The 23640-nt window shown below is 32.6% G+C and overlaps 1 protein-coding gene across 1 annotated transcript in view; it reads right to left on the bottom strand.

Moving 5' to 3' along the window:
* Positions 1–23640, bottom strand: part of Trhde (thyrotropin releasing hormone degrading enzyme) — a 373678-nt gene that overhangs the window by 134629 nt on the left and 215409 nt on the right. The window contains exon 6 of the mRNA XM_063255150.1: positions 14960–15097. Coding sequence (XP_063111220.1) covers positions 14960–15097 — 138 coding nt within the window. The remainder of the gene's footprint in view (positions 1–14959; positions 15098–23640) is intronic.

Below are 23640 nucleotides of genomic sequence, written 5' to 3'. Positions count from 1 at the left end.
TCTTGAAAAATGTTGAATGTAAAAAACAAAAGCTTTTCAAAACTCATCACTGGTAGGAATTTCAAGAAATGATAAATTAAATTTGCACCATTTTCTTAAACATTATGAGGATTTAGAGGACAGGATTAACTACTGTTGAAGTCATTAAACTATAAGCATTTATTATTGCTCATTACTTTAAATTACAGACCAAGAACTAAATAATAACTAAGATATCTCTAAAGCTCTTATTCTAAAAGGTTAATTAACCAGGTATACACAGATAATCATAAAGTATAAGAACTCTGTTAAGAAAACAAATTGAATATATCTTTATATGTTATGTGTAATATGCTCTCTAAACATTAAACACATCAAAGGATAACCAGTCAAGTGTAATTGATTAATAGCACAAGTAGAGCTCTGAGTGTCTGAATCTTAATCACTTACTTACTTTGGGATATTGGATATATTACTTCATTAGCATCTTAGTCTGTGAAATAGGTATGTAAAAACTCATCTTGTGGGGGGTTTTGAGAAATAAATGGCTAAATTTATGCAAAGTACTTCTACATAAGTTTTTGGTATAGTGTTACACAATATTAAATCATCTTATTATTTCAGTCATAAATATGTTTAAACATGCTAACTTTTCCCAGACTCTACCACCACATTCATTTCAAACTGCTAAAACCCTTTCTAGACATAAAAGAATTTAACCCATTTACATTTACTCTTAATGGATCTGCTTGTGAAATAGTTTCAACGGCTCCAATTTATTCACAAGTTTGCTGCTTTGAGAGATGCCCCTCCAGGAGCAAAAAGATGTGGCAATAAATGTTTTCATATTTCATGTTAAAACTGCGAGGCTGGAAAACAGTTTGGGGAATATATAAGCAAAACACAGACATTGAACTCCTCGGTCATTATTTGGCTTGAGCTTATAGTACTTACCAGGGGGAAACAAGACTTCTCCACTTCTGGCCAGATATTTTTATGGTAAATTTTAAAGTAAATTGCATCCTATTGTGAAATGACAACAGAGAGCCAGCAAACAAATGCACTGCAGGAGCAGGCTTGCTTTTGGATGTGCTTAGCCCTGTAGAAGCTTCCAGACTCTGAGACCAGTACAGCTCCACCCCAGCCAGCACACATTTCCTCCTGGGGTCATTCAGCTCCAAAACTGGCTTGGCCTAACATTCTATCTAAGGATTTTTAGTCTACTGACTAAGTGGCAAAAGTAGATATGCCAGGGAAAGCTACCTTGGGGGACATAGGAAAGAGGAAAACAAAGCAAACTATATTAGGAAATCAAGACAGATGCCTCAGGAACTACAAATGACGAAACTGGATTTTTAGGCAAGAAAGAATTTTTATACGAATTTTTCAAAAGAAATTAATGGACAGGTAAAAGGGAAAGTTATTTGATTAAATGTATAATCTTTTCTGTGAAAGTCAACACTTGTTTTGACTACAGGACTAAGCAACCACACAAACGGCAGAATTTAAATTTCAGGAGAGTGAGTTGAAATCTCGGTTCTGTTACTACTGTAAGCTACGTAAACTTGGGCCAAAACATGTCATTCCCCAGGCTTGATCTCAATGCAGCGTTTAAATGGGATACTGTACGGTTAAATTCCAGTGAGAGGGAGTGCTCAATAAATAAAAAATAATAGTCTGAGGAATACAGAGTTTTTTAAAATTAGAATCACTATTTTATCTTGCATAAGCTTTTAGAATCATAGTTAAAGTAAATAAAGGTGATAAAATGGGGTTTTATCAATATATAAAATTCACTGTGGTAAGATAAAATCTTAAATCAAATTCTAATAATAAGGTTGCCACCATTTCAGGAAAACCATTTGAGAAATTTCAGGCAGCAATTTAAGAAAGAAAGATGAAAAAAATAAAGTGAAGCTAAGCCTCAAGTCTCCGTATTGTACATTCTCACTCTTTCTCCTAAGTGTTTTGTTTTCTTTGCATTCAATATTGTTTATCTCACTATCTCTGTGTTACAATTTCATAACATCATCCGTTTTGTCTTCAAGTTTACAACAATCTCCTTAGCTCTTCTTAAATCTGTGATAAACCTATTATACCTTTTGTATTTTAAATGCAGTTGCTACATTTTCATTTCTAGGAATCTGAAATAGTTGTTCTTGCTAATATTTTAAAATCTGTTTCATTTCCTCTACTTATTAATATACAGTAATATCTCAGTTCACGAATGCTTCTGTTTGCCAACTTCCCCTGAAATTTGGAACAAATTAATTTTGTAAACAGAATTGCCATTTACTATATTGTGTAATATGTTGATAGCCTACAAAATACATGTATACCTGTATAGTACACCCAGTAGTCTACAAAAGTGCATTTAATGTTAGTCATTTGTATAACTGCTCTGCCCTCAAATTTATTTTTCGTTGTAGCCTGTTCAAGGAAATACATTTCTTTGTGTGACTGGTGATATATTTTTTATGTCACGTTTTTTCTTTAGAATTTATGTGTAGAAATCACTTGAAATATGATGTGTAGGTGGGTTTTCTGGATAAGATTACTTTTAGTTTCTGGTTGTTGTCTGGGGAAACTCTAGTCCAAGACAACCATTTTAAAGTAAATCTTGGCTTGAGGTCTACAGTGTACCAAAGTACTTTTAATGCGAGATTCTATGCCAACAAAAATTGCTTGTAGTTGCAAATTTTTAAAGATAATTTCCACTTTCTCTTCACTTGCTGCCAAAGTTGGAAGAGGCAGGTTCTTTTTGGTCCCCTGAGGATGAAGGTAGGTTTATTTATAGTTCATCTGTCTGCAGAAGTGGAGCTCTTTAGGATTCTGACTTTCTGGGAGGGCTCCCATTAAACTTCTCACCATCAGTTTTGTCTTCTTTTCTTATGTCTGTGAAACACAGAAAATTTTGTACTCAAGTTCTCCTCCTTGGGAAAATCCTCTAAAGACAGTTACAACTTTTTGCATATTCTTTGTTTTAATCTTTGTTCTTTAATGGTAAGAAATGTTGAATGAGGTCATAGTCAAGCCTCTTATACCAATATAAAGACAGCTCTAATAAAAAAGTTACAGAACTATCTATTCTTAAAAGTAAAAAGACAAACACTGTGATTTCAGTGTTACAAAGAAATATGCAATAGCATATGTGGCAATATATGTGGAAAACTTGTAGTCTCTAGACAATTTTCCCAATTGGTTTTTCTTCCCTGAAAGAGCCCCTGAAAATATCTGTACAAGTGTGCCCAAAAAATATTTTCATCATTGTAAATGAAATAGCATATTTACCTTCAAAAAGGCTACTTGGTCCAAACAGAAAGAGTTTTGATTGTTACTTAACTAGCACTATATCTCCACTATGTGGTACAAAAGTTTGATCCGTTTGACATTGAAACTCTGCTTGAGTCTTATGTCTTTGGTGAAATAATAAGGTGAACAGTACAAACTTCTTAAATACAAATATTAATAATAAGAATAGAAAATCTTTAGATTTACTATTTAAAACAATAGTTAAGGAAAACTCTAGTAGTAAAACAATTAGGAAGCTAATTCTTTTGTACAGTACATGCAACACTCATAATCACATAGGGTTTTCCAAGATGTTTGTGAAGTATTATATCCACATACATCCTAGGAGCTGATTAAAACTGAGCATTCATTGGATACTAAAACACAACTTCATTACAATTATCCTTCAGGATAACTCAGTTCATTTTAGCATCTGAACATTTACTCCATTATTACAATCACACAAACTCCTTATATTCTGAATTTTTTCAAAACATTCTTTTTGGGAAAAGGAAGCTTTATCTCTGTCCTCCTTATCCTTCTTTCTAATTCTCATTTATAAATATATCAATACTTAATGCTAGTTACCTTGCTTATTCATCTTGCTTTTTCCTAATTGCTGTAGAATTCTGTCATCCTAAAAACCTATTGAAAATATTAAAGCTTGCCCTCTTCTAATTCCATTCAGGAGAATATACATTCACTAATTCTTACTTTTTATAGTTTTGATATTGAATTGCTATTTCTTCTTTGAATATTCAGTATGAAGCAATTTGATATTCACAAGCCTCCTAATTGAATGACCTTGTACTGTTAACCAAAATCCTATCCTTTTTGAAATGCACTGTGCCTCCTAGCTGAATGGTATCAGTGTTGCACATTAGACACACACATTACAGAAGTGAATTACTCTTTGCCTATTTCCACTTATGCTAATTGAAACAGTAACTTGTATTCTTAATTATAACTATTGACAGAGTCTAGCATAGGTGAACAACCATTGCAAAAGTCATTAGAACCAGAACTTCTGCATAAAGCAAAGCACTAAAAGATATGTTGCTAAGGAATTTTAGAAAGCTGCAGAAGCTCATGCAGTCAACTTCTGCAAGCTGACTTATATAGCACTGACTGTTAAGCTTCTTATATTGTGTGATCACTACTCTGGCTTTCACAGAAGAATAAAGTCAAAACCAACATTGCCTCTTCTTAAGCAAAGTTGAACAAATAGAAACTGTGTGCAATAAAGGAATTCAAAAGCAACCATCTAAATCATTCATTAACTGCAAAATGATGTGATGCAGAGGAGCAGGAGATAAGAATCCTTGGATGGGATTAACCCATTCCTTACACTGTTGAGTAACCTGCCACCTGTGTTCAGTTTCACCGCAAAAATGCTAAGCTAGAAACTATCATCTTGTGGGAAGCAGTAAAAGTATAAAGAAAAGAAAAGCATAAAGAAAAAAGTAAAAGCATAAAGAAAGAAAAAACAAGCTGTCTTTAAATACTTAGTATTAACATTTGTGTAAGAAAAAATTTTAAAAAGAAAGCAAAGCTTAAGGAATCAAATAATTGGGAAAAAAACTTGCTTCCATCAGCAAAATTCACAGATTAATAATTTACCAGTAAGTAGTAAAGGTATTCATCACAAAAATATCAATGAAATTATCACCTACTGCCACTTACATGGTCTTTAGAAAGGCAAGACATTTCTTCTTATGATCCTTTAAAATCATCTCTGGTCCAATAAAATAGCGATTCATTCCAAATGCAAAAATAACAATGACTGGTAACATTCTTTAGAGTCACTAAAGAGTGTGCTATGTGGAAATTCTTTTGATGATTTTCACAGATCAGTAGACCATTCAAACACAGATGGGAATTATCTTTAAATTTGCCAATTCTACTTAAGAAGCAAATAGTTTACTTTTTTATCATTTGCATTTTTATGTTGATAGGAAAGTAGAAACCACATGTAACAAACGTAAGTGAATTCAATTTTAATTTCTAGTAAACACTGAATTTTGTATTATATTGTTGAACCACAATGTCTCAAGAAGCCTAGTTTCTAGAGAGCTTTTTGGAGAAATCCTCCAGTTTAGTTTGCTAATCTGGGAGCATACTTTCTATCTTACTTTTAAGTGATATCAAATACTATTAAAATAATGTCAAATACATTAAATAATGAAGATTTTATAATCCTAATCATATTAAAGTGTTTAATTATCCCTTATGGTAGGAAGTCCCTCCTATTTTTAACTGAAGTTTCTTTCTGTAATTTAAGGCATTTATTTTACTTTGACCTTGATGTTGACCAAAAGTGATGAGCAGGGTTTCTCCAATGATCATTTATACATTAAGCCAATTGTTATCTCATCTTTTAGCCTTTGATCCTCCGGGGTGGAGATTTGCAAGATTTTAGCCATTTCTGACAGGCTTTATCTCAAATATTTCAAAATCAGTCTCTCTCTTCTGCCTTCCTTTTCTCTTTTTTGCTTAATTTTTCTGTATTGAGCTTGTTCACTTTTTTTAATTAAATGATCATAGTGATTATTACTTTCCAGAGTTCATAGCCCTTATTTTTTAATTTGAATGCCAATGTGTTACTTATTTTACAGTAGTAAAGTTTTTTTTTTCATTCATGGAAGATGCCTTAATTAATATATGTCAAAGGCTTGTAAGTCAGATCATCATTCCTGTTAAAACAACTGCAACAAAAGCAAATATCCTGGAAGAGTGGTGTCATGGTTTATGTCTGTGGCCTTCAGGCCTCATGAGTTTGTATTGTGCATTTGTGAGTGGTTCATTGTCTAGTGCTTAGATTGACGATGTCAGTGCTATATCCACATAGGGGTGGAGCCAGGATGTGATGTAATGGCAGGAAGAAGGCGTGTCTTGCTCTTTGGCTTGCTGTTTTGCAGCCGCCATGAACTGCGGCCTAGTCATGCCCTCCTGTCTTGGAGCCAATTGAGTGTGGACTGAAACCTCCAAAAACTGTAAGAAATAAACCTTTCTTTTCCAAACTTTGGGCTTCAGGTATTTTGTCTCAGCAACGAGTAAAAAGTAACTAAGACAAGTGGAAAGAGCATAATTTAGAAACAATGAAATGTGAATCTCAGCTCTGACACCTGGGAGCCTACACACATCATTAAGATAATCTTAGATGAACTGAATATTACAACATACCTTACAAGGATGGAAATTTAAGGAGATAATAAATGAATGTCCTGTGGCAAAACAGACCCTCCAAGAACAACTATGATTTTAATAACATACTTGACTAAAAGTCCAACTGTGTAGTATATATGAATAAGTCTAACTGCTTTAGGGAAATGACTACAAGTGTTATGATTAATAAATATGTCAAATACTGTACAGTATGTACAAATGTATCAAAGAAAAAATAATGACCCATTACATTTATTTGATAGCACATATACAGTTGATTGTAAATTTATAGAGCAAAATCTAGGAGAAAGCAACCATTTAGAAGAATAAGATCTTAAAGGCGTTGTAGAACACAGGCTAACTGTGCCTGATGCTGACAGAAATAGCAAGAAGAAGCCGAGCTGACAGAAGAGGCCTCATGAGCCAAGGGCTGGGGTTCAGGCCACGTGCCACGAGACCCATTAGAAAACAGAAGGTCCTTAAAACACAACCTTCCTCCCTCTCTAGAATTCATACTAAATGACACCTGTAATTTCTTAATGCCTTTTCAACTGCCAACAATTCCTATAAACAGGGCTTTTTCCCACTGAAACACCAAATATTTAACCTTTATTGTTGTTTTCCAAAATTTACCTTAAAATTTGTCTTAATTCATGCTTATTAAGTGCCTACTACATAGAGTAGTGTAATGGGCACTGAAAATATGTCACTGAACAACTTAAGTACAGATCTTTGCTTTTATTATGCTTTCTGCTTAAGAAAGCAGAAAGCTATTTGTGTTATTTGTGTAATATTTGAGGTGATCAGTGCCATAGGACACAATAGTAAGTGGATAAGAAGAAAGAAAATGGTTGGGAAAAAGAATTATGACATCAATTGTCATTCTGAGGGGAACTCTTGAGAAGTTGACATAATAGTAAAGTTTCAAGGGAAATAAGCTCAATCCATGATACCCTTTGGCATAACATCATTTTAAACCTACTATACAGTTAATTAGAAGATCCTGGTTTATTAGGGACTTGAGTGGAATTCAGGAAAATCAAAGAGGCTGCAGTAACAGGACCATCATTGAGGAGAACATTACAAGAATTAAAGAAGGGAACAGGTACCAAGGGTCTACATGAGCTCAGGAAGCATGGGGAAATGCAAGCCAAGGGTATGGTCTCATGGGCCATTGTAAAGACTTTGCCTTTATCCTTATTTTTGGTGTGGAGTTATTGTAGCTTCCAGAGAAGGAGTGGCATTATCTGACAGGTTTTAGAAACATCAGTCTGTAAACTACAATTAGAAGCAAAGAGAATTCTTAGAAGACATTCATGCAGCAACATGCTAGAAATTCAGACCAGGATGGCAAAAATGAAGCTGGTGAGGAGAAGTAAGATTCTAGAAATATTTGGACACAAAATGCAAGATTTCCTGACCACTAGATAAGAGAATATAGACTGACCTGAACACAGGAGTCACCATCCACTGAGATTATTAATGTCATAACTTGCCTTGAGGTATATTACTTATGAAAGGTTTTGTAGATAAGAGCCTAGAATTTGGACATAGACAATTTTAACATCAAATGCTGTCATGTTCACGTGCTAGATGCCTGAGCCTGTGGCAATCACTTAACTAAGTCTCAGTTTCTGCAATACTAAAATGACTTAAAAGTGCCTACATTACAAGTTTTCTGTTAGGAGTAAATGAGGTAATACATGTAAAGTATTTCCTAAAATGTCTTGCACATAGTAATTAGTCATTAAAGGATGGATGTGATTTATGGTTACAGTTACACTTAGCATAATTACTACTTTAATTTCCTGTGATTTATGTCTATTGTTATGATACATTTTTGAAATAAAGCCTAGAATGTTTTACAGAAATAAGGCATTTTGGATACAAAGTTAGTATATCCTCTCTACAAATTAATCCTTTTCTATGCTGTGGATGAGGAGCCTAGTGCTGTAAGAGATGACAGATGTCAGTGAGTTACCATGCAAAGATTTTCAAGTTTTGGGTATGGAATATATTAGCAGAACATTCCAAATTAAAATCAGAATCTCCTTTTTAAAAATATGTGTTCATCATGACCCTGTGGATATTCTCCTACTTGCCAATTCTTTCCTTTCACTCACTGTTTTGGTTTGGTTTTGAGTGTATACTTTGATATAAGAATTGCTGAAAAGTGTTCTGGTTTTTAAAAGATCTTCTTTAAAAAGCTGCAGTCATCGTGAAATCTGTTCCTCTCCTCAAGCTTGTAAGCAACTCTCATTTCCAGTGGTGTCATATGTAAATTTAATGAGCATTCACTAACTTTCCTCACCCAGGTCAGTGGGTCATTGATTCTTAGTCCCTGTGTGCTTTTAAAGCAAAGACTGTTTCAATACATCTTTCCACTTCTTCCTGTCTATTAGCAGTGCTTTTTTCTTTCTAATACATTTTTAGGATAAAAGTAGCCTCATCTTCAATTATTCAAATGAAAAACAAACTTGTTATTTTACGATTCCTAAATGTTTTTAATAGAATAATTCTCAGATATTTCCTGTTCCAAAAATATGTGTAAGTTTCAGAAATTTTTTTTTTCTTTAATATCAGGAATGATTCTCTACAGTAATACTTTGTAACTTTGCTATACACTTCTCTTTTCAAAAATTTAAATGTAATGAAATTATCACAGCATAAAAAACAAGTGGAAATAATTAGGACAATTATTAAGGAATTAATTACAAGGGATTTTCAACTAGTGAAACAGATGTAAAGGGAGTCGACTGTTTGCAAAGGTTAATGTCGGCTAGATCTTCAGGGAGGAAATCACAGAAGTGACAAATGGTTTTATTAAGTTCTATATACAGCACTTCAAAAAACATGCTGCACTTTTTACAACTCCAGTCTCTATAATCTTGTCTGAATTGACATTTTCTATCATATTAATTCCATCTCAGCTGCATCTACAGGATGAAATCTAATTAATTAATTTAATTCATTAACTCATCTACTTTAAATTCTTGTTTAGTTCTTGGCTTGCTGTGTAAAATATGGACACAACTATGGCAATAACGTCTTCCAATTTCTTGCTCAGCTTATCTTACCTTTTTGCAATCACATTGGAATCTTTGACATTCCAAATAGTCAAAATTGTGCTACTTTTCTGGGCCTCCTCTGCACAATCATTGTTCTTCCTAACACTCCCCTCATAAGGAGGATGAGCGCCTGACCCATGCTGGCTTGTCCCATTTTTTTATCCCAAGGGACGTGGGGATTGGTTCTTGCCATTCTATTACCTGATTGAAATTGAAATAAACCATAGCACTTACGGGAAACATTATAGATTCTACTGGGAGAGAGTTAATTTACTTTTTCTCTGAACTCACACATCTGAGATCATACATCTGAGGACACTATTAGCTTAAGAGATCACACATTGATCTCTTAGTTTAAACTAGTTTGAAGCACCTCTCTAAAAATCATCTAGAAATTATATTGAGACAAAGAGAACCAATGAACTGATGAAATGTAAAGTCTAATGGTACTGTTAAAATACCTGACTCAACCATTTTTGAAGTTGCTACTTAACTCAGATTTATGAATTATTTGGTCAATAATTTTTAACTGCTTAAGGTTTTTTATTCAGTTAGTGTTCTATATTTAAAAAGAAAATATTGCTGATTAATATTCATATATTACTGAATTAATTAGTTTAAAAACTGGCTGTATTTTATGTATTATTATTGTTATTATTATTATTATAGCCTGAGTTCTCCATACATGGTTGAGTATAAGCAGAGGCTTATCAAAAGATTTTGAAATGAATGTTCTAGCCAAACTTACTGATCAGTATAATAATGATTAAAAATACTGGCACTAAAACTTATTTTCTGAGCTAATAATGAATCAATGTGCTCATCTTTATATTGAAAATTATTACAATAAAAATTTCCTAAAGCAATTAAAATAATTACATTAAATTAGTAAATGTGAAATGTTGGCACAGTGCCTACGACAGTGCCTAACACAGAGTGAACATTCAATAATGGTTAATCATTGTTCATTATGGCTCCATAATATTCTGTATTACTAAGTCACAAAATGTCATGGCTTACCCATCCCCCAAAGTTTAATTAGCTGTTCCATGTTAACTACATACTAGGTTTCTGATAGGAAGATCCTAAGTAAAACCAAATTGAAAACTAGACTCTGGGACTGGGGATTTAGATCAGCGGCATAAGCGCCTGCCTTGCAAGCAGGCAGTCGTGAGTTCGATCCCCGATACCAATAAACAAGAAAAAGACCAAAAAAAAAAAAAAAAAAAAAAAAAAAAACAACAACAACAAACTAGACTCTGACTGTACATCAAGTCCTGATATTAAGGTTATCATATAATTTCCCTGAGATTTTATCCTGTTTTTATCTTTTCACATTGCAATTTAAGCTTATTTTTTACATATATGAGCTGAAAACAAAGCCACTCTTTCTCTATATCTTTAGACAGCTCGTTTGGTATTATGTGAATGAAACCAAACAATGAATTCACATCCAGAAAACATGATGAAATGATAGACAGAAAATCAATAAGGATATGAGTGACTTGAACAACTAACTTATCAGCCAATTTGGCCTTACTGGTGGTTATAGAACAATCCAGCCAACAGCACTGGAACACATTTTTAAGAACATGCAGTACCTATACCAACAGAAACTAATGCCTGGGCCACAAAACACACCTTACTACATTAAGAAAACTTATGTCATAGTACATTTACTAGGCTCAACAGAATTAATAAATTAATCACAAATTTTTCTAATATTTTGAAATGACATAATATAATTTTAATAAGTCAAAGAACAATTGATAAATTAAATGGCAAAGTATCTACAAGTAAAGAAAACAAAATTTCAGTATATCAAGCTTTTGAGGATCACTTGTGAGGCTGGGGATTTAGCTCAGCAGCATAAGCGCCTGCCTTGTAAGCAGGCAGTCGTGAGTTCGATCCCTGGTACCAGTAAAAAGGAAAAAGAGGATCACTTGTGTGGTCAGTTTAGGAGAAAATTTATACAACAAATGTCTGCATAAAAATAAAAAGCCTCATGTCTGACTTTCTTGTACCTCAAGAAATTTAAAAAAAGAATAATTAACCACAAGTATACGAAATAAGAAAACAGTAATTATTGGAGAGAAAAATCTATGAAATATAAAACAAGAAAGAAAATCAATGGCACAAAAAGATGTTCTTTGAAAAGATCAATAAAATTTATAAACTTCTAGTGAGACAAATCAGAATAAAAGGGATAAGACACAGACTGCCAATATGAAATCAAAGAGGTTACACCATTAAAGATTCTGTGGCTATTACAGGACTAACCAGGGAAATATATCGTGTACAAGTCTATGTCAATAAATTGAACATCTTAAGTAAAATGGGTCAAATCCTTGAAACGGAAACAAACTACTGAAGTTCACTGAAGAATGAATTAATAACCAGAAAAACTCACTACATGTTAATGAAATTAAATTATTATAAAACACATCATGAAAGAAATTTCACATCTATATTGCTGTACTGGTAAATTCTACCACATATTTGGAAAATGATTACATTTTCCAGCCATAGTGACATACCACTAGAGCATCTAAAATTAATAGACTTGATTAAACACAGTTGATGTAAGTAAAGAAGAGAAAACACTAAAAGCCTAATATACTATTGGTGGAAATGTACAATACAATGGTAAAATAATAAAATTTAATATTTGGAAAGCAATTTAGTAATGTCTTAAAATATTAAACATATATAACATATGACCTGGATATTTTATTTCTTAAGTATTTACCCAAAAGTCATAAAAGCAAATGCACATACAGACATTTATACATGAGTAATACATGTAATAGCCCAAAACTGGATACAACAAATGTCTAGGTGAACGAATGAAGAAAATGCTTCCTAATTCTGTATTCCTCAACTTTCATGTATCTTGAAATAATTATATTGGCTGAAGAAAGGCAAATAAAAATAGCATGCATTATATGATTACATTTATACAAAACTCTAAAAAAGTCAAACTAATCCACAGCTTAAAAAACAATTAATGGGAGAGAGACAGGGAAAAGGCTTTAAAAGGAACATTAGACAATTTCCCTCAGTGCTGGGTAATTTCCAACTTGATTATGGTATTTTCACAGCATATGTATGTCAGAACATATAAAATTATGCCTTTTAAACATGCTGGTATACAATTTATTGAATTTCAATTACACTTCAAAACAGCTATCAAAGAAAAAAACAAATTGTTTTTTCTTGAGAAGTATTCATTGGAAATGGGTAGATTTTATCATCAGGTGAAACCCCCAGAGAAAGAACTCTATATCCAGTGGTCTTTAAACCATTATAATGTAAAGTTAGATGCTGGTAACTCAGAACTGTTTACAGTGGTGGTTCTGAGCATGGTAGAATAGATTGCTCATTTTTCATATTTGTACATTGACAAGGCTTTAAATAAAATGTAGAGAATTTAAGGTAATAATCATAGCATTTTCACTCTTTTCTACTGTTCTGAATCTTAACCGTCTTGAAAAAAAATTGAAATTTCCCCAAATCTTTGGGATTTTGAATGGATGTTATGTGCAAAAATGCATTCATAACATATCTATTCAAAATATTTTCCTGATTTTATGAATGCTGAAGTAAAACTGGCAATTACAAATAGCCTTAGAATTGAGAACAGGAGAGAGAAACTACAGATGTATCTCTAAACCTATTTCAAGCTATGTTAATGCATTATTTTCTGCATTATATTATGTTTAAACTGAATTTATGTCCAATAAAACTTAGCCCAAACCCCTCACATATGAAATTAAAGTTTTTATTAAATATGCCATAGTCTCAAGGTCCATCCATACAGTAATAAATGCCTCAAGTCTACTCTTCTTTATAGCAAAGTAGTACTGCATTGTATTAAAACATATTATCTATTCATCAATAAGCATAAATAAGTAAGCCACTGCCCTAAACTTCCAGCAATTTTTAAATTTAATTAAGTTTATTGGTGTAATTTAGGTATATGCAATGATCACATTCATCATAGGGAACTGGTATCTGCACATGATATACATTGTCCTTGTTTTCTCCTATCCCACTCCCCTGCAACCTCTCCTCCACTCTATCTGCAGTTTTTGTTTCCAATTTATCCTTCTTTTCTTATTTTTTTCTTTTCCCTTCCTTCCTTTTCCCTCCACCTTCCTGCTTTCACCTTCCTTTTAAACAGTTTCTTCCCATTTCTCCACATCTCTTACACAATTTGGTTCTTATTTACACTTTCAGTTTCTTATACCAGTGAGACAATGTTACATTTACACATGTCTAATTTATTTCTCTTAAGAGTATAGACTCGAGATCTCTGCATTTGACAATAAATGTCTCAAGTTTATCCTTCTTTATGGCAGAGTATTACTCTATTGTATTTTTAAAAACACATTATTTTCATCATACCATAACAATATATGTGCACCTATGTGCATAACAACAAAATTTATAAAACCTAAATTTTGGAAACAACCATTTATTCTTATAAAACATGAAAAGTAGCCTCTTTGAGCCAATGCAATGAGAAGTCACTGGAAAGGATATGTGTAACAGTTTGTATATTTACATATTATATACTACATTACTAATTAATAACATTTGAGATAGTCACTGCTTCCATATAAAACCCAACATCCAAATTATCATACCAAGGACTTGTGTATTATTATATGACTTTTAGTTATCAAGAACAAATATATTTCATAGAAAAATTAATATTAATATTTTCAAATGCATATTATTAAATCAATAAAAAGTACATAGAATTTCCAATAAAGGTATTTGAACATACACTATACATGACACTACTGTTTAAACATGTCTTAAATATTAAGTGATAAGCGTTAATCACTAAAATGTACACTTTCATGTTAAAATCAGAATCAGCTAGTGAAGATATGAGGAAAAATTTTAGTTCAGGTCACAATGGAAAAAACTGATTTCGCCTTTATTTTAAATCTAGTCACTTTTCTTGAAAGACTGGTTTTTAAAATTTCACTTTGTATCCAGGAAACATCCTTAATATTCTTTAAATAATATTTGTAAACTTCACATGTCATAGCACTGTCATTTACATTTGCATCAGTCCATCAAAATAAATATTCAAGAGGCATTGGTGAAAATAATTTGTCACTAGATAGGTCAGCTCTCTTACTACTAATAATAAAACTGATATTTATATGCCACCATTTGTATAGCAATTTCATGACATCTCTAGACATTTATTCATTAATATTTTCAGTATTGCCATGCATTAGTTAACAAACATTAATCTCCCTTTTACTGATTGATACAGCAGATTCTAACTCAGAAAATGACATAAACCTAGTGACTCTAACCATGATCCATTTCTGTTCACCAAGAAGAGAAAAATATAACACATCCATTATGAAATCATCTGATTACAGCAATTGTACAATATCAGTTGGCATGTGGTCTTATCTATCTAATCCCACCTTTTTGTATGCGATCCAGTCAAACACTCTGTCAATATCTGTTGCTTGTTGCACTTCCTGGGACACTGGATGTGAGCTGGCCAAACCATCAAGCAGCATCACTTCATGCAGAACATCTGTAAGAAATCTCTGTTTTTCCTGCAATACAACAGATAATATAATATTAGAGACCATTCATGGTTAAAATAAAATGTGCAAAACACAAAGACATAGTCTGGTCATATAAATGATATTCACCAGTATTATATGTTGAGACAAAAACCTTAAGACAGTCAGCATATTAAGTACCCCCATGAGAATTCTGTAAAATAGAGGTAGCACAAAGGAGTCAAAAATCCATGGATTGCAACAGGCCCTAAATACTATGCACGAAAAATAGAGAACTCTGTTTCAGCAGTGGTTAAAGCAAATTTGGAAAGTAACACATAGGAAAATGATAAGCTGCAGCCCTATTATGCCTTCTACAGGACTGAGAACACAATTTACTCCAGAAAACATTTTAGGTAAATTCAATATAAGAACATTATCTTGCCATTTAACATCACGTATTTGTAGTCCATGAGGACAGCTCCTTCTCTATAAGATTATGCCTCCCTATATGTGATGCTTTCGGAAAGAAATCCAAGACACAAAGACATACAGCGAAAGACACTTTTACATCAATTCACAACACTTATCAATGTATATGTGAATTTAGAAGAATGAACACAAATAGAATCATTAGGTGTTAATAATCCATTTGTGTTAATGAAAACAGATAAAATCATAAGACTTTCAGTCTCTGCATACAGACACATTAGTATTTATTCTAATAAAACAGATTGGTTATGTCAGGAGGTGATCCTCTGTTGTTTTAAGAAAATCCACTTTACAGTTTAGACTTTCTTTTTTTTTTTTTTTTTTTTTTTTTGACTAGGGATCAAACTCACAACCTCGCGCTTACCAGGCAGGCACTTGTGCCACAGAGCTAAAGCCCAGCCCCAGTTTGAATTGCTTAGCAAAAATGCTATTCTTAGCTTTCCTGGAATTCTGTCTTCATTGATGGAGAAAGGGAAAAAAAAAGTTGCAAGAGACAACAAGGGCTAAATAACGCCTAAAAAATTGGGACCCAAGATGTATCATTCCAGAGATTAAAGGTTCCAACATTCAAATTGTGCTACTTAATTTGAAGTTTATTCTAAAAGCCTCCTAGTTTTGAGATTGCAGATAAATAACAAGTTATTTCTGAATCCTAATTTTCAGATGAGTGCAACAATGAAATGTAAAAAATGATTAAGTATGCTAAGGAAAGAGTAATTAACTGGGCATGTATAACCATATATATATATATATATATATATATATATATATATGTATGTATATTCAAAATCTGGCTTTAGAGAATAGTTTTGGTCATTTCAACTATTCAGTGACTTGCTAAGTTTAGTTAGTAGCTAGCTACCCAACTGTATTGTGTGAAGTTTATTTGCCAACAGCTTAGCCAGCACTGCCTCTAACACTGAACTAGACTCTGAACCCTGTATGAGACCTTACTATATCTGTTGGGGAGACTTAAAATAAGAAATTTAAACATTAATCTTCTTATTCTTAAAGAAGATTTAAATCATCATTCTTTTCCCCTTAACTTTTACAGGGTAAGGAAATTAATTTGTGAAGTATAATATTAGTTTATGTCACATCCCTGAGATACCAAAGATGAAGTTCAGATATAGCCTGAATTAAGTGACAAATACAACATAAACTAATTAAGAGCAACGCACCATTCCTAGCACCTAAAAACAACCATACATATATGCATACAAGAAAAGACTAGGCAAATGACTTGGAATGCGAGAATAAGACAAAAATGATCAGCCTCCAGCATTGACAAAAAAAAAAAAAGAATCATGCAATTCCAAAATAAAGCAGAAAATGTTCTTTTTAAGCAAATATGTAACCCTGTAACTTAATTTAAAAATACATATTTTTTGCTGGGGATTTAGCTAAGTGGCATAGGCGCCTACCTGGAAAGCACTAGATCATGAGTTCAATCCCTGATACTAAAAAAAACATATTAAAACTATCTGAGGTTAGAATTTGTGGATAAAAATTATGCAATATATAATACTCATTCAATGAGCAATGAACATCTTAATTACCAAGAAGTTCCAACTGAAGATATGAGTCTATGCTAAAGATAAAATCACATTCAGCTCTTTCAATAGTGACTTACTGCTCTACTACAAGCCATTCAAACATCTAAAGTCACATGAAAAAGAACTTAAAACAATGCCTTATTCAATCTTAAATTTTAATACTTAGCAAAAATAAGTATGTATAGATAACATTAAAAATTAATAAATGTATCTTTGTCTTGCTAATGATGTAATTGTTAAAGTGATATAAAATAAAAGGCTGTGTAACTTTAAAAATGAAATTAAATTTCAGGAGTAACTTTCCTATTAAAAAGCACATATAAATTATATAATATTAAATTATTTCAAGCTTCTGGGGAAAAATGAAAATAAACCTTTGCCTAATGAATGGAATTTTGATAAGTAATATTTTAATTTAATGGAGTAAAATTATTAGCAAAATATTCATCTTCTACACTGTTAGAGAGAACTATATGATATGATGGAGTAGAAAATTTATACACATAAAAAGGCTAAGAGTTTAGAATAGATGGTATCGGACCGTGGCAGGGTACACTCATAAAACACAGGAAAAAAGAGTATTTTAAACTGAGGGGAAAAAAGAAGAGAAAGACCTTCTAAAAAGGAAGTTGTGAATATTTCATAAAGGCCTATGTAACTATTACATAATCGATGACCATAGCTCATCAGGCCTGATTAGAGTTCTCATCATTATCAATAGCAACATCGACAGTAACAATTGTGAAATTATCACATGTAGATTAATTGCTTGAAAATGAAGTAAGACATAGCCTAGTTCTAATGCTGCATCAGAGATAAAACAAAATACATGACCACAATGAAGGAAAATAATACTTTTCCACCATGTGGTAGAAGTGTTAAAGGGATTGTAAGGAAAAAAAAATCTATAAAATACAATTGTTCAGTTTTTTCTGGAAGGAAACTTGTTTTACTCTTGAAGAACACTTTAAATTTGGTATTTGTGTGTGTGTGTGTGTGTGTGTGTGTGTGCATGCATATGCCTATTTACTCAGGGAAAACTATATTTATCATGAATATTCAACAATTAGTTCTTAGTTTACTTCATATGTTACAGTTTGTGTCTAGACATCCCCCCAGAGCCTCATGCAGTCATTGAGACATGACCCTGTGGTTGATTCATGGTGCAGTGTTGGGATTATGGGTGTGAGTGCTACATATGCCTGGGGTAGGTAGCTTGTATACAATATAAGGGGCAGAAAGAGTCCTCCCTGTCCTTCCCTTTTCTCTTATTGCTTTTGCTGTCTACTGCTGCTTTGAACAGTTGCCCTTCAACATGCCACCCTGCCTTGCAGCCAGCTGCTTGTGGACTGAAACCTCCGCAAGTTCTTTCCTTCCTCAATTTTGGACATCAGGTATTTTGTCTCATCAAATAGAAAAAAGTAACCAAAACAGTCACCATGATTGGTCACATATGACTTTCAAAAAGCAACACAATAAAGCAAAATGGAGAATTTTAAAATCTGTTTAAAAGAAATTCAATGTTAATAGTATCCTTAAATCCTACCACCTTACTGTTCACACTTTGTAGAGTTGCTATGTACTCTAACTTCACGCAAGGAATCTCACAGAGAGCATGAAAAAGAGGTGTGCAACACACAACTCAAAGTATAAGCCTGAGTCCAAGAGGCAAGTGTTAAAATCCCTTTGTCAACACATATATCTGTATATGAGGCTTCAGAAAGAATTCATCCTTTTAAAAAGCTACTTTGATAATAGCATTTCATATGTTGGTATGAAGGATTATTGTGAAGAGAGTTAATCCTTGTCACAGCATGACATAAAACTGAGGAATTATATCTCCAAATATCTCAATGTGGCTTCCGCCTCTATATGGTAAAGTCTAATGAGTCTAGCCACAATCACGAATGGATGGGAAGACAGTTAAAGGAAAAGGCATGCAAGTTCCAACAGGGATGCTAATTTTAGTGAAGAGTGATATGAGGAAGATATTTTGACATCAGGAGAGACAGACAAAAAAAATCAGAATCATGATTAAGAAAAAAAAAAAAACACATCAAACCAGAGACAAGTAGATGACATCCAAGACTGGGCCAACTCAAATAGTGTTGGAGTGTACACAAGCATAGAGAAAAGAAAAAAAAAAGAAAAGTCTCAAGACAGACATGGGTTGCATCAGAGCAGTCACAAGGACTCAATTAATTTTCTAGGAGGATGGATCTGAACATAAATGACTCTTTCAATATTCCTAGGAGAAAAGACAAGCACACTACTGCAAAGTTGGTGAAAAAGCTCTCAAGTGGAAAAAAAAAAGTCATTCACTAGCTGCATGACCTTGAGCGAGTTGCTCAAACTTTTTAGACTCTGACTTCCTCATTTGTAATCATGTGTGGCTGCAAAGATTAAATAAGTGAAACCACTCTGCAAATATTTATTAAGTACCTGCTATATCTAAAATGGTATGACTAGTTCTGAGGACAGGCAGATACAAAGAAATGGAGTCTACATTCAAAGACGTAGGAGAGGCAAAGATGAAAACAAATATTAAAATACAAACCATTTTAAGTAAAACTGTAAGCAGGTTCAGAACATAGTGTGAATACACTGAGAAGGCTGTGATTTGTTCTGCCTGAGTGAGGGCAGGAAAGCTTCTGAGGTGATAGTTTAAATTGAATTTTTAAGGATGATTTGATCAGAGAAAAGGGTATTTTGGACCAAAAGGGATTCATTGAAAAAGTCAAGGAAAGCTTTCAGCATGGTTTTGCAGCACATCTACAGAGTTTTGTGTAGCAAGAGTCATGGAATGAATTACTATAATGAGCATAAAAAGATAGACAAGGACAAAATCATCAAGGATTATCTATGCCAAGTAAGGAAACAAGTTAGGAAGTGACATCATCAGATCCACATGTAGAGAAGTACGAATAAATAGAGGGAAAGTGAACCGACTGATGAGCAAATGGAAACAGAGAACTAGAACAGGACTGGGTAATTATGCACAAGTATTATACAACATAAGCTTTGTGATCACAAAATATATCAATTATGTCTTTAAAATGTAGTTAAATTTTATGCTAATCCATGGAAAGCATACACAGTATTTATTTTAAAATCCTAATAGCTATGAATTAAATAGAGATATAAACAGAAATATTGACATAAGTGTGTATTAATATGTACTTAGATATATAAGCATATATATGTTTATTATCTATATGCAAATATTTCCTTTTCTAAGTAATTTCAAGTTTATGTAAAACAATATTTTATTCCAGCTTTCAATGTTCACAATGTTGTATCACACAGATATAAAGGCAGTTTTCCATTTTACAACTCACACTAATAATAATGCCTGGCTGAAATTACTGGAGCAATATAGTCTAATTTCACATATCTTTTCTGCCCGTTTTCTATACAGAAGCCACGTAGTCTGTAGTCTGGGGAACCACAACTGAGGCCCATGGCTGCCTCCAGCTTATTCATGGCATGTGATAGTTCAGTATTTATAGCTTCCATGGAGCTCATAAAGTTATGGGTACAAATGCTGTGAGTCTCTGTGACAGTACTGATTCAGCCTATTTATCATAAAAAGAAGAAATATATTACCACATGCAATTTGCGATTTACCTGTCTGAAAAACTGTCACTACCACAGGAAAACAGGTTTACCATTCTATAAGTTAAACAGTGTACCACATGAATCAATGCTAAACTGAACCTCTTGCCAATGAAGGGTAGAACAAGCGACATAGGCATACTTAACATTGCAGAGTTGGAATTTTTACTCTTGTATTTTATGACCTACTCAAATTATGACAAGAGGTTAAAGCAGAATAATATGAACAAGAATTCAAACAACAAAAGTTAATACATAGGGGAAATGTTCGATCAAGTTTTATCCATGTAAAATAGCAATGTAGCCTGCAACTGTCATCTGTTGTAAACACATAATACAGCATCGTATTTGTGAAAGTATCTGTACTATAAATTTCCCATGTCATTAAGATATCATTACTCTGTAAATTTCATATTGCTGTCCTGTTTTTGAAAGGTTCTAAAACATCTGAAGGTATTTTCAGCTTTCCAGTCAATACTTATATAGACTTACTTATGAAGAATTGTGTCATCTTTTACTTGACTAATTCATATTTTATGCATAACTATATCATACTGATAAAACAAATAAAATTAAAGAGATCATGAAATCAAATGGTTTTTCACATACAAATGTATTTTAAAATTAAAATTTCAAAATCTCGTTTAAAATACAGATGCCTAAGATTTTAATTACATTCATATGTTACAGCAGTTTATTTATATTAAAATCAAATTTGTGAAAAGATATCTATATACAGTATGCATTGAAGGATTTCAAAGGATCATCATTGGTGCCCATAATAAAGAATGCACTATACCTAGAAGTCTATATTTGTTTGTATAACCTCTCACAGAAAGCATCACATGAACACAAAACTGTAAGCTTCTCTATTGATATAACATTATTGTGGGATTTCACATAAAACTTAAAAGTAAGTAAAATAACGTGTTTTATATGTTCTAACTTTTTAACGATCAGCCACATTGTATCCACTGCCAAACCACAAATTCTCTAAGAAATATTAATCAATGCACACACTACAAAGGCAATCATGTTTCTAGAAGATTATCTGGGAGGATTTTATAAGCCTCCTACAGCTCCAGATAACCCTCTGCACATGTCTTTATGATCCATAATACTTTCAAACAAACAGAGAAAGTAGATTATACTGTGAATCACTGCAGTGACGACATCCTTCAGCTGCTGATGTTTTGTTTTTAGCATCCAGGCTGAATGTGTCATGTCTCATATTATCCAAGATGTGATGCAGCTAAGGGAAATGCTAAACTGGAACACAAAATTTAGTGCATTACGTACAACCACACTCTGTAGACTTGCAAGAACTATAAGCATACAGCAATACTGACGTGGTTGAAGTTACTTTCATGTTTTCATTAATTATGGTAAACCTGAATCTTGCAGAACAATCATGCTTATACACCACAGTGTCAATCAAAGTATTAATATGAGTAGCTTGTTTAATAGATCATTCTACTACTAGCATCACCCTCAAACAAATCACTGTGAATAGTAATTTCCATATGTCATGTATGCCACTTAGCTTCTCTTTGTTTTTGTGAATTTCTGACACCTTCACTGTTTCTTTCAAACACGTATTCAATAATATTTGTTGTATTTTTAACTTAATTTATAATCTCAATATCCTTTTTAGTTCAATGTCAACATAGAGGTTATAATCTTTCATGAGAGATGTCCAACCTCATTCTATAATTTTCTCTAGGTTTTGGCCAGACTTCTTTGCTGAATACCTTATGCATGCCACAATTTGATGCTGAGAAATGCTGTGAAATAGCCTCTAACCTAATAAAGCATTCCATCTAGTAAGAGACTTACTTCTCCTTTGCTAGTTAACATGAATTCTTTCCTGCTCTCCAAGAGTGTCACTTCAGGAACCTATCCATAGATTTATAGTTCTGACAGGTACCACTTCCTTCATCTTTTCAATGCTATCTCTGCTTTGGCAGGAAGATATTTTCCTTCTTCACTACGTTTAATTTTTGACAGGCTGATGAGACATTTCAATAAAATTAAATTTGCCAATCAAAACTTTTAAAAAGCTACTCATATTGGATATTCTCATATCCATCACAGGAGTCATTAATATTTGGAAAGACACAGGAAGTAGACTCATTAAGGCACATTAATATTTCATTTGTAGTACGTAATTCAGCATATTTTTAAATAGATATTGACTAATCATTTTAACAGTTTCCTTTTTTACTTAAACACTAATGGAAACATTCTCATAGTATTCAGATCTGAAAGGATTTCCAGGGGTCAACGGATCAGTTCCTGAAAGTTATTAATATGTTTATCAAGTGAATTATTATTTTTATGTTATTTTTATTTGTGAAATAAATAATAATTCAAATAATCTTAATTCTGGAACAAAATTATTATTAACTTAATGACTGGATTTTACAAAATGGCATGTTAATTATATAAATGCTCTTTTTATCAAATAACCTAGCCAGATAAAAACTTTGTGTCACATCAGAACCGTCTTTATGCCTTCAATGGAAACAAAAGACACTAGTTTTTAACTTAAAATGTTTAATAAAGTATAACAAGCAATAGCATTTCACCTTCAGTATTGAAAGCCCAGAAAATTAATCAATTCATATGATATACATTTAAATATACATTTGAATATAAATATGTGTAATTGCATCTCAAAATAAGTTGATTATATATAAAAATATTTGCTTCTCAGATTACTTCAAGAGGCTGAATCTGAAGCAGCAATGCCTTAATAAAATGCAAAAGTTTAAAAATAGTACCATCTCAAACTCATTCAGAAAAGGAATAGTTACACCTAAATCATCCTTGTTATGTTATTTACAATGCACTATACTAAAAATACTTTTTTTTTTTTTTGGTACCAGGGATGGAACGCATGATCTCATGCTTGCCAGGCAGGTGTTTATA

This window comes from Cavia porcellus, unplaced genomic scaffold, assembly GCF_034190915.1.
Source record: "Cavia porcellus strain 051 isolate PalLab524CR breed Dunkin Hartley unplaced genomic scaffold, mCavPor4.1 scaffold_8, whole genome shotgun sequence".
NCBI lineage: Eukaryota > Metazoa > Chordata > Mammalia > Rodentia > Caviidae > Cavia > Cavia porcellus.
The sequence above is the reverse complement of the archived record's forward strand: the minus strand, read 5'-3'. Positions and strand labels throughout refer to the sequence as shown.